Source organism: Centropristis striata, chromosome 19 (assembly GCF_030273125.1).
Source record: "Centropristis striata isolate RG_2023a ecotype Rhode Island chromosome 19, C.striata_1.0, whole genome shotgun sequence".
Lineage (NCBI taxonomy): Eukaryota > Metazoa > Chordata > Actinopteri > Perciformes > Serranidae > Centropristis > Centropristis striata.
Window position 1 is genome coordinate 26194886 of NC_081535.1, and position 13236 is coordinate 26208121.

The 13236-nt window shown below is 37.6% G+C and overlaps 1 protein-coding gene across 1 annotated transcript in view; it reads left to right on the top strand.

The window, feature by feature from the left end:
• Nucleotides 1-3453: 3453 nt before the first annotated feature.
• The window catches only part of shroom3 (shroom family member 3), a 98328-nt gene continuing 88545 nt past the window's right edge, over nt 3454-13236 (top strand). Inside the window, exon 1 of the mRNA XM_059357671.1 lies at nt 3454-3618. Within this exon, the coding sequence (XP_059213654.1) occupies nt 3454-3618 (165 nt within the window). The remainder of the gene's footprint in view (nt 3619-13236) is intronic.

Sequence of the window (13236 nt, forward strand, 5' to 3'; positions counted from 1 at the left end):
GGCCCTTTTTAAATCCAGAAACCAGACTTCAAAACCCCTGTGACCTTTAACCTGTTAGCTGATATACTTGATGACACTTCTTTCCAACCACATTCCCAACTGCCGACACACTCAGCTCCTGCTGAAGGACTGCTGCTTCACCTGAATATTACTGTAGTTTTACTATAGACAGACTGTGCCCATAGTGTCATATAGTGAGCAGGGTTCAGATGATTTTGTGAGGCAGTTAAGGTGACAATGTAAACACTAATTGGTAGAGGTGGGGGGGTAAGTCGATATAGCATAGTATGACGATATTTTGCGTGGCAATATTATATCGATTCATGGCCGACATGTATCGATATTTAGCGTTCCGGCAGTATTTTTCCGTAGCGGGTTCACTTTTAGGAATATACTGGAGATCCTGGTATCATATGAAACTTGAAGATCTAAGGAATCTATAGGCACCATGTGCGTCATTATATCGGAAGTTGACGAAATAATGCTGCAAAGTTCTGCTTTTTTTATGTTTCATTCCCAGAAATTGAGAGCAGTGAAGCTTAAACGTTTTTGATAGTTTGATAAAATGCTGCAGTTGTTGTCGTCCATACATGTTTGATATCAGTTCAGTTCAGTTTGACTGAATACTTTGTTGGTCAGTCTGTGGGTTTGACTCTCATCTCATTGTGGAGAAATTAAAAGACTGAAGTGAGATGAATAGACTGAGAATTTTCTTCTATTTAACAAAACAATTCTAAATTTTATTTTGTGGACACAAAATGCAGCAAAACAGTTAAATCTAGGGGTGTAACTAACGATTATTTTCATTATCGATTAATCTGTCGACTATTTAAACGATTAATCAATTAGTTGTTTGATATTTTTCTACATTTTATTGACCAATCAGTGTTTCCCAAACCACAAGATGACGTCCTCAAATCTCTTGTTTTGTCCACAAACCAAAGAGATATTCAGTTTATTGTCATAAAGGAACAAAGAAACCAGAAATATTCACATTGAAGAAGCTGAAATCAGAGAATTTGGACTTATTGTCTTGAAAAAACTGCTCTAACCAATTATTCGATTATCAAAATAGTTGACGATTAATTTAATAATCAATTATTGTTCGATTAATGGAATAATTGTTGCAGCTCTAGTTAAATCACAATAATGTATCGCAATACTCACCGTATCGCAAAATGCTTAAAATCGCAATAATATCGAAGTATTGGGATAAAATCGTATCGTGGGGCCTCTGGGGAGTCACACCTCTAGAATATAAACAGATGTAATTAGTGTGTTGGCAGTCAAATGTAGGTTTATTACAGTAACTACAATTATGACTGAAAACTCTACAACTGAAACTGTATTTTCACTATTGTCATGACATTTCCGAGGGCTCCTCTGCTGTGTAAACGTGTGAGTACAACCCTCTAAAAGTTTGCACTATTTTCTCCATTTATTCCATTTATTGTTGAGACTGTAAAGACAAGTGACAGACAGAATTCTTGGAGAGAAATGGAGACAGCGGGATGCAGCCATGACGGGGCAGTGACACCTAGCCTTTGAGTGTGACCATTCAAAACAGCTTTAGACACTTTGACTGCAGACGTGGCTGCACAACACTTTGTCCAAAGTACTTAAATTGAAGCACTGAGGCCTTGAGTTTGTGCTGCTAATGAAAGCTCCTCTACTTAGGGTTAGGGCTAGGGTTAATCACTAAATGCATGTTAAAACCAACAATAGAACAAGATGTATTTCATTAAAATGCCAAAAAAATCCCTCGAAACAATTATTTTTTTTCTATTTTTAATGGGCTGTTTTCATGTCTACGCTGACCATACATTTTTTATTGAATATTGAACTAAAATTGCAGTGGACACCAACATTTTACTGTGAAAACAATCATTTGTCCATTGACTTCAACTGAAAAAAATACATGATTTATCTATGAAATTGCAGTATTGACACACCTTGCTTGTTTGTTTGTTTTCAGCTGTCATGCCAGACCATTTACTAGTGATGTGCCGATGAAGCCTCATGAACCATTGTCATTATTTTCTGAGCCCACTAGATGGCGCTATTGGTTTAAAAAAAAAAGGCTGAAGCTATGGTGATTGAGTGTGCTTTCACCTCTTTGTTGAACCAATAGCGCCATCTAGTGGGCTCAGAAAATAATGACAATGGTTCACGAAGCTTCACTGGCACATCACTACCATTTACCCTTTATAATCAAAAAGTGGCAAATCTACACAAGAAAAAAGTAGCAGCTTTATGAGATTAAAAGTGACAAATATAGGAGAAAAGTGGCAAATTTATGAGATTAAAAGTGGCAAATCTACGCAAGAAAAAGTGGCAAATCTTGGAGAAAAAAGTAGCAGATTTATGAGATTAAAAGTGGCAAATCTACGCGAGAAAAAGTGGCAAATTTAGGAGAAAAAGGTAGCAGAGAAAGCAAATCCGCGAGAAAGATTTGCCACTTTAAATCTCATAAATTTGTGATTTTTTCCTCGAATAATTAAATTAAAATAATGACAATGATTCATGAAGCTTCACTGGCACATCACTACTAAAAGGCACCCACCTCAGAGATTCCCTCTGCTGCCACACATGAATCTGATTATCAAACAGCAGTTGTAAATTCAAGTTTTTCGGTTTATTATGAAGCGTGTAAGCGATTTGATGCAGCAGACAGTTTAACGTGGTTTCTCCAGTCAGACCTGCTGCTGCAGAGTCCAGCTCTGCTGTGAAGGATTGGATTACAACTCATCAGCACACACACAGGAAACTCTTTTCTCCCTCTTTTATTCAGCTTTTTCTATGCATTTCTTAGATTTATTCTTCCCTCCTTTCTACTTTTTTCCTTCCTTCTTTCCTTTTTTCTCTTCTTGTCTCTCCTCTCTTGCCCTCTCTCTCCCTCTCTCCCTCTCCCTCTCTCTCTCTCTCTCTCTCTCTCTCTCTCTCACTCTACCTCATTCCACCTCTCCCTCAGTCTCTCTCTTTTCTTTTCGCTCAGTGAGTCGCAGTAAATCCTATTGTGATGCTAAACTGATTTTCGGAAGAGAGATAGAAAGAGAGAGAGACAGACAGAGAGGCAGAAAGTTGGTTTGGGTTTCTGTTTGAGCAGATATAATCTGATCTGACCTTCGTTTATCTTACATTTTTATGACTTTCTCCTCTCAGTAAACTTTTGAACTGTTCCCCGACTCTCCAGCGGTAGTTTGGAGACTATTACCGGAGGAATCAGCCGCTCTCTGCGCTTCAGGAATGCACTTTGCAGGAAACGCAGCTCGGTGCTGGGACACCTCCTTCTTTCCTTTTTCTCACCGAGGAGTTAGAAATGAATGAAGGAAATGCGCTTGTGAAGGAGAGAGAGTTTGTTTTCTGCACTCCGCTTCCCCCCTCCTCAGTCCGCCGGGCCGCAGCCGGGCTGAGGGGACATAGGAGCCCGGGGTGAGCGCTCCCTGGCCGGGCATGGAGAACGGCGTACGGGCGGGGCTCCAGCAGCAGCAGGCGGCGGGCGGAGGAGGAGCAGGAGGCGGCTGGGTGCTGGTGCAGGCCCGGCTGCAGGGAGGAGCACCGTGGGGCTTCACCCTGCAGGGCGGCCTGGAGCACGGGGAGCCGCTCATCATCTCCAAGGTACCACACTGGCATCTATAATATGTCTTACACATGATGTCATGTTAATCATATTTACATTTCTGACCAGTGGCGGTTCTAGACCAGTTTTACTGTGGGGGCCAGTGTTTAATCAGAGGGGCACATTAAAAAAAACGGCAAAGATTATATTTCAGCCTTCAAAACCTTTATTTTAGCTTATTGAAAAATCTCATTTAAGTATATTTGGAAGACACAAATACACAGACTCACCAACAATAACAGTTATTTTTGTACAACAATGACATTTCTAATTTTTTTGTTCAGTCATGGAAACAATGTTAGACCACTCTTGTTTTCTTCACTTTCATTAAATGTCTGGTCCAACTAAAAGGTACATTTGTTTGGACAAATATAATGATAACAACAAAAATATCTCATAAGAGTTTAATTTAAGAGCTGGTATCTAGACATTTTCCATGGTTTTCTTGATAACAACCAAAATCATGATCAATGTCTAGATATGAGATATTTTTGTTGTTATCATTATATTTGTCCAAACAAATGTAAATTTCCCATGCAATCTAAACACAATGTGTTGTAGTATTACAATAATACACAAAAAGGGATCCTGGCCTTTTTCAAATTAAATAGATATGCTATACACACAAAAAAATATTAGACCACCATTGTTTTCCTTAATTTATTTGTTAATTTTAATGTCTGGTACAACTAAAGGTACATTTGTTTGGACAAATATAACAATAACAACAAAAATATTTCATATCTAGACATTTTCTATAGTTTTCCTGATAATGATTTTGGTTATTATCAAGAAGAACATGGAAAATGTCTAGATATCAGCTCTTAAATTAAACTCTAATGAGCTATTTTTGTTGTTATCATTATATTTGTCCAAACAAATGTATCTTCAGTTGGACCAACTTTGATTGTTATATAATCAAATATATGTTATTGGATTGTTATTTTTGATGCATTTATGTAAGCAGTGTTTTAATTTCTTAAATTCTCAAGGTAGGGCTAATTTAAACTACTTAATATGCTGTTATGATGTTCAATTAAATAAATGTCTAATCACTTTAAATTGATTTTTATGTTTTTATGTTAAATCTCAAACTGAAAAGTAACTACAGCTGTCAGTGATGTAGTGGAGTAAAAAGTACAACATTCACCTTTAAATGTAGTGGAGTAAAAGTAAAAAGTTATATAAAATTGAAATATTCAAGTGAAGTATAAGTACTTCAAAATGATACTTAAGTACAGTACTTGAGTAAATGTATTTAGTTACTTTCCTCCACTGGACATATGTCAAACAGAATGATCACATTAAAAAAAAAGCAACAGAGATATCCATCATTTTATTTACGGGTCAACTCCAGCACAGTGGAAACTATATTTCCCATAATGTAACCATAACATACTTTAATCTGACCTTCCCTGTCTGGTAAATAACCAGGTTATTTATACTTTGGTTTGTAATGGAGGCTTGTTGTTCAAACTAAAGCAGAAACAAAGTTTGTGTTCTCAAACTTTAGAAAACGTTATTTCAGCTCCTTACCTTGCCTGGTGGCTGGATTCTTGTGAAATCATCTGTGTTTGAAATCACCAACTGATAGTTCTGACCAAGGTTATTATAGTTAATGAAAACTAACAAAATAACGAAAACTAGAATTGAAAATACTTCCTTTCTCGTTAACTGAAATAAAAAATAAAAACTAGAGTTTTTAAAAAAACGATAACTAACTGAAACTGAAAATGTTCTTCGTTTTCGTCTTTGTCAACTTTTTTCATACGTAAACCTTTTTGGTTGATATGAAATCTATTTCATCTATCTGGTTTTATGACTTAATTAACTTATTGGGGCTGAGATGGATCAGACAAAGGAAATAAAGGAAACATTTATTGTGACTTTTTTGTATCTCGCATCCAACAAATACCCCATTACAAAAAAACTAAAACTAACTCTAAAACTAATAAAAACTAAACTAAAACTAAGCATTTTCCCCAAAATAAAAACTCATTAAAACTAGCAAACACATTTTAAAAACTAATTAAAACTAACTGAATTTGAAAACAAAAATTGACAACGAAATTAAAACTAAAACTAATGAAAAATCCAAAACTATTATAACCTTGGTTCTGACCAATCAGTGTCCTGTGAGGAGCTGCTGGCAGCTGAGTGTGTTTAGGTTTAGGTGAGGACACAGGGAGGTGCGCTCCAAACAGCAATGGCAGCCAAAGAAGTTAGCATAGATGCTGAAACAGCATCGGTTGGATGAGAACTAGAGAGTATTCTTTCATTAAAAGAAGAGCAGAGAACAGCACCAGAGGTCTTTGCTCTTCTCCCAAGTGGTTTCAGCATGGCAGGTGTGTGATGGTGATAGACAGATGGTTGGTCCAATCATCTGCCTGGTATTTTTTGTATAGATTAATTTTAAATCTCACGGTAGACTGGTGTGCACAAGGCTTTATGGGTACGCGTGCTGAACACATGCATCCTCATTTCAATTTCGCCAAAAGAAGGACTCTGCCTTCAAATTCAGCCATTTGAGGATCCTTCCTTGACTTTGGCATACAGCCACTATTTGACAGGAAAAGAGACTTTTGTAGTTGACAGTGAAGTGTTAAAAGTTTTGTTTAGCCATCAAATGTAGTGGTTGACCGATATGGGTTTTTTAAGGCCGATACCGATTATTTCTGCATCAGTCTTCACCGATCCCTGATACATGCTGCCGATTTTTTGGGGCCGATTTTTGAAGCCGATATTGCCTTTTCTCCCTCCATTTACATGATAAAAATGACACAATGATAACAAATGTTACACAAGTTTCAATTTAAACAAAAAAAGAAACATTTATTAACAAAACAAACAAAACATATGAACAGTTGGACAGCAAACAATGTGTATGTTGTTCGAGGTCTCGAGGTGGTGGCGCCTCAGAAGATATTTGATGTGTTTTTCTTTTTTCCAGTATCAGCAGCAGCTCACCAGAGAATGGGCTAATTGATCGATGAACGCCACACTTATCGTCCGATACAAGTAAAAAACACAAATATCGGCCCAATGTATCGGCCGATACAAGTAAAAACACAAATATCGGCCCAATATATCGGCCGGCCAATATATCGGTCAACCTCTAATCAAATGTAATACTTACTGAATAATTGTGATGGAATGGGTCGTTTTAGGTCATAAGATAGTCCTCAGCATTTTACCGACTGGTCATTTGTCTTGGAGAAACTGGTGAGGATTGACTCTTGTCAGATGTGTTTTTACCTACCAGAAATATTGTGGTTTAAGCGAGTGATGGTGCCTGTGTTCAGTGTGCAGGAGGCAGGACGTGACACCAAGATGATGCTGTGCAAAATGCAGTGTTTTGCTAACAGCACATCAAGGATCACACTGTGGTCACGTAACCGGTTCATAATTAGTTCATAAATAAACAAAGTCTCCAGCTGTTCCTTGGATTTTTCTGATGATTTCAGCATCGACTCGTACCAACAGGAGCTCCTTTATGTCATTCTCTCTCCAGTTAGACATTTTATTTTTTTAGCCGGCAGGGTAAAGTCTGTTGATCCAACTTCTCACATAACAGCTCCTCTGGATAAGTTCAGGGTTGCAGCATGTGTTAAAGGGGCTTTAGTTGGTTAAGTACAGCTACTGTAATAAGGAAAGCGATCGCTAATGATTCCCCTTCTGTCCTTACAGCAAATGTGGCCTCATTTTATTAAAATGCAAATCAGCAGGCTGGTGCTAGTGTGTGTGTGTGTGTGTGTGTGTGTGTGTGTGTGTGTGTGTGTCTGTGCATGAAGGTTATTCTGGGATGGAGGCCAAACTGTTGTAAAATAGGACAAGAATGTGAATTATGTGTTTTCCTGGGTGCTTTTGAACACACTCATGCTTTTATTTTGTACTGTAATTAGATCAGTGTTAGCACCATTCTCCATGTTTCACCCAACATCTGCCCGACTGTCTGTCGGTTCTCCACTCTGTCTGTTTGTCTCTACATATCCAACTAATGTCTCTTTAATTGCTTCTTCTTCTTCTTCTTCTTCTTCTTCTTCTTCTTCTTCTTTTTCTTCTTCTTCTTCTTCTTCCTCTTTTAGTCTTTTAGTCAACAAACAACCGAACTGCCCAACGACAGTTTGGGTGCTCTGCTGTTTCTCAGCTGGATGAACCTACTTTATGCTCTTTATTATCACCCACACTGTATTTAGATACAAACACACTGTTTAGTAAATAGTTATTGTTTAAAGTTTTTCAGAATCTGAAGGCAGCGACACAAGATTTTTAGATCAGAAGCATTCTGATTTCTCGTTCTAGTCTGTTTGTAGTTCAAGTACAATTGACAGCTGAGTGGGCTTTGGTTGCATGAAGGTAAACAGTCCGTGTGGAAAGCAAAAGAGGCAGATTGGCAAATTGGCAGATATACAGTCTCTGAACTGGGGCTGGGCAATATATAAAAGATATATATCGATATATATTTAAATGTGATATGGAATTAGTCCATATCGCATAAAATCACATTTGAGCTATGATCCTTGCTTTATATATAAATGCTGCCCTTACTAGGGTTTGCCACATTTAGTAATTTTGTAATGTTCGTTATTCTTTTCTCATGTAAATATATTTATTTCAGAAAACGATTAGCCTGTTTTATATTATAGGCTTTTTTTTATTAAAGATATTTTTTTATTTAAATGTGCAATTTATGGAGCTTTGATTTAGAAAAAAGAAGGTACTCCTATTGTTATACAGTATTTATGTTCACTTAAATAAACGGTTTCAATAAAACTACTTGTGACATGTCATATTTGGCTTTGACTGAACATTTGCTCTCACTTTACAATAAAAACATCAGGATATATATCGAACATTGATATTCAGCCTAAATATATAGGGATATGATTTTTGGTCCATATTGCCCAGCCCTACTCTGAACCCATTGGCTACAGTTTGACGACAATTCAGCTTTTTATTAACTTTTAAAAAACATATCTGCAGATATCTGATAAAGAATCGGCGTAAGACAGATAGGGTTCTGAGATTGTGACTATAAACAATGACCTACTAATTAAAGAGGCCTGGATATCAGTTATCTGGATATACACTGGCTATACTGGAACCCCAGAAATATCATCAAATCATCCCCAGGCTGATGGCCGAAGTGTTCTAGGATTGCAAATGCTGAGATGTTTGAGTGAGGAATGATCAAATTATTCACTGTCTCACTGTTTGCAGACTGAGATTGGTTAAGGTGGTTAAACACTTAAACACCTGCTTTAATTTGGCGCCCTCGGCTTGTTTATCATCAGTGCAGTGCATTTGTTGTGGTTCTCAGCTGCGGTTAGAGGTCACTGGGAAGGATTCTGTTAATCCAGGCGGTTCAGATCAGGTTAAACAGTCTTAATGAGTCTTAATCTGAAGGTCTCATGACTGGCATCAAACTGGATGTGTGCACTAACACTTCCAGGGTTACACCTTCAAAATGAAGGTGAACGGTTAAGCTGTAACCCAATATCTACTGCCTCTATTGGTTCCACTTAGATCTACTCTGCTTACCGTAGTTGGGTGTGTTAAAACTAGTAGCTCCATTACATTACGGTAAAGATTAGAAAAGATCAAAATACAGATCTGAATCACATTAAACACATGGATTACATTAAGAGTAACCAGAAAATATCAGTGAGTGTCTTAGTTAGTTTAGAGCTCCTTACCCATTACTTGAATTAGTAATCAAACTGCTGGGAAAGCATCTGTCTGGTCCATTGTAAGTTCATCTCAGTATTTTTCTGTTGCAGAATGATCATAAAGATCTCAGCTCAGTTATTGAGACCAACAGCTGTAAAAGAGCAAAGCTAATACTCATTCAATCTGGGTTGGGATTTTAAAACAACATTCTCTATAGAAAAGAGATGTTGTTTCTGGGACAAACTGCAACTTTCTTTCAGGAACAGAAAATCTGTAACATGATCAAACTTAGGCACAGAGCAAAGACCTGGGGCAGACTTGAAACTGAATTGGACTTAAATCAAACATGAACCCGAGACTCTTTTCTGGTCAGGTCCTAAGGTTTTTGGAGGTTCAAACACTGAACACATCTACGTTGATAAAGCAGTGTGTGGTAGTGAAGCTTCACACAAGTCCAGTGGTTTCCAACGTGTGGATTGGGACCCCAATGTGTCCCAAGAGGTCACAGAATGATTTAAGGCAACGTGAGTGAGAACTTTTCTTTTTGCGTTTTAGCACCCTTACAGTTTTATTGTCATGAATATAAACAGCTGTACATGTCATCAAGCAAGTGCGGCAACAGAAGACATAGCAAGCCAGCTAATATTACTTACTACTCAAACAGAAAGAAGGCCAGCTCCCGAAGAGCCAGTCCAAAATTACCTCTTGTCTGGCAGCCTCTTGCTCGGTCACTCTCTCCTTTTTCTCTTATTTTCTTCCATAAGATTGTCTGAAACTGCTGTATAATTCATTATGTAACCACAAGTTAAGTTCAGTTTTATATTTATCAAAAATTTGAGAGTTTGCTTTTCATACTGGTTGCTTAGCATACTAAGAACTACTTATGTAGATCATCTTCTGATTCATTGATTTTAATGTTTATAGTTTTGTCTAGTGATAGTTTACTGGCTTGTAACCTCATAAGTAATTGACACTTAATATACATAAACATATTACATATTCATATTATTATATTACAACAACAAAACACGTCGCAAATATGAACAGCTGTTCATGTCATCAAGCACGCGCAGCAACACAAGACATAGTAAGACAGCTAAAATGACTTGCTACTCAAACAGAAAGAAGGCCAGCTCCCAAAAAGCCAGTCAATGATTAACTGTTGTCTGGCAGCCTCTTGCTCAGTCACTCTCTCCTTTTTCTCTTATTTTCCTCAGTAAGATTGTCTTCGATCACTCCACCTCTGCCATAACTGTGAAAACAGTTGTATTGTACTGTATATCACTGTCTTCGGTTTCTCTGACTATGAAATAAGTTTAGTCAGATCTAAGTAAATATAATTGATGTTATAGTGATATCAAACTTATAAAAAAACGAAAACTAGAATTGAAAAAAAGTTTTCCTTAACTGAAATAAAAATAAAAATAAAAATAAAAAAAGTTTTTAGAAAAAATGATAACTAACTGAAACTGTAACAAAACTAACAAACTAACTAAAATTATAGTGAAAATGTCCTTCGTTTTCGCCTTTGTCAACTTTTTTCATACTTAATCCAGTGTTTCTATTTCTCCACCTCACCACCATTGGAATTTTCCCGATAGCCCAAACCGTTTAGTTATTATGGTAAAAGTGTCACCAAGTGGCACCAACACTCAACTTTGGATGTTGTGCTTTCACTGTGTGCTAGTGAAAGTCTTCAATTCAACCATGATAGTCCATGAAAATCCAGCAGCGGCAGCAGAATACATGAAGGGGAAACACTGCATAATCCTTTTTGATTGATATGAAATGTATTTATTTAGCTCCAACTAAATAGCTGCTGGTTAGTGAACATGCAGGAACATATGGTAAATATGTTTACTGAGACTGGGATGTCTACCTTGAACCAAAATTAACCTGGAACTGTAAGAGTTAATAACCTTATTGGGGCTAAGATGGATAAGACAAAGGAAATAAAGTCAATTTATTATAACCTCTTTGAATCTGGCACCCAACACAAAAAACTAAAACTAACACTAAAACTAATAAAAACTAAAACTAAGCATTTTCAAAAAATAAAACTAGTAAAACTCCTAACCCTAAAAACAAATTAAAACTAACTGAATTTAAAACCAAAATTCACAACTAAATTAAAACTAAAACTAATGAAAAATCCAAAACTATTATAACCTTGATTCCTACAACTTTAAGGAAGATATTTCTAGTATTCCTGTCAAATACTGGTCATATTTACCTCTATCTTATCCTTCAGGTGAAAACCTCAAAAATCACTCTTTGAATGAACTGAGCACCCTCACTGAACCAGTAACCTGTGATGTAGGGTCAAAAGTAGCTATTACTTCATTCTTCACAAGCCAACAAGGAATGACTGCACTTTTAAAAATCAATTCAGTAACTTTGAATTGTACTTTTTCTCAGAGGAGCCCCCCACTGCTGTCTGAGGATATTTTCCCAAATCACACAGTCTTTATTGATTAGAGGAGGTATGTTGTTTCAGTCACGGTATGAACAGGCTGAGCCGCTCTGTTTGGATATCTCCGTCTACAGGATAATGAATTTCAGCTGGAATACCAAAGTCAGTGACACACACATACACACACTCTCTCTCTCACAGAGTTACTGAGTGATTCTGCGGGCCTTATTTGGGTATATTTATTCCTGAAAAAGGCAAACAGTGCGGGCATGTTCACTGCTCCACAGAGCTGAGCAACGGTTTACATTTTAACACAGTGCTTTTCTTTCACAGCTCTGGAGGATGTTTGGTTTCCTTTATATCAGCACAGCTCATTAGACACGTCTTATATTTGTGTTAGTCATACATGTCAGCAATGGAGATACTTTTGAGAATTCATCTTTGTTTGGCAGACATCTGGGCCTCACCACAATACCTTCATTTCTGATCGTTTTTATGGAATGTCATTGTGTTTTCTGTAATATTGTTGTGTTTTGCACCCAGCAGGGCCACCGTACATAGTAGGTGGCCCTGTGGGGTCGCTCAGCATATACAGTACATGAGAGTGAACGCTGTGTTTGAGGACCCTTCAAATGTTGCAGCTGCAGTGTGTGGGCAATAACACAGTATGCTTTTGTTGAAAAGTAACACATGTTGTAATTCAGAAAAGGGTCAGACACACCCTGTGAGAAATTCTTGGCAGTTGTTTTAACATTCAAAGAGTCCCAGATGGGCGGGGTTTATTGTTTTAGAACAGTGCTGGATACCTTTGTCAATCACAGGAAACTATGTGAAAAACTACTACCAAATCAAGGCACTTTCTGGTGTTGGTTGCTGGTGTTCGAGTTTACTGGTCAGATTCACATTCATCAGGGTGGACATTGGTGGGATGATCAAGTGCAACCAACAATGCAAACTGTGTTGACTATTATATTTATTTTTTCAGTTCTAAGTAAACATAATTGATGTGATGGTGATGTCAAGTGACAAGTCAAGTCAGTGACTAACTCTTGTCTGGCAGCCTCTTGCTCGGTCACTCTCTCCTTTTTCTCTTATTTTCCTCCGTAACATTGTCTTCGATCACTCCACCTCTGCCATAACTGTGAAAGCAGTTGTATTGTACTGTAAACATAGACTGTATATAAATATTGGACGTAGTCACCGTGACGTCACCCATTGGTTTGTGGACTGCCTGTTGGAAGCCTCGACTTCAGCGTTACACTCGTCGCCATCTTGCGTCGCCATCTTGTTTCCGATCTGCGGAGCAGACCATATCTGGACTGTAGAGGAGCGAGAGAAATAGTCTTGAAAAATAGTCGCTAAGAGGGTCTGAAAAGAGGCTAAATATAGCAACAAAGTTGCTAAGTTGGCAACACTGCTTCGATGGCTTTTACAAATGGTGCGTGTTGTTGTGGTGTAGAGTACTACGTCACATCCTGCTTAGTGATCTATCCAATCAGTAACCAGGCTGTTCAGGGGAGAAAAAAGACCCTGC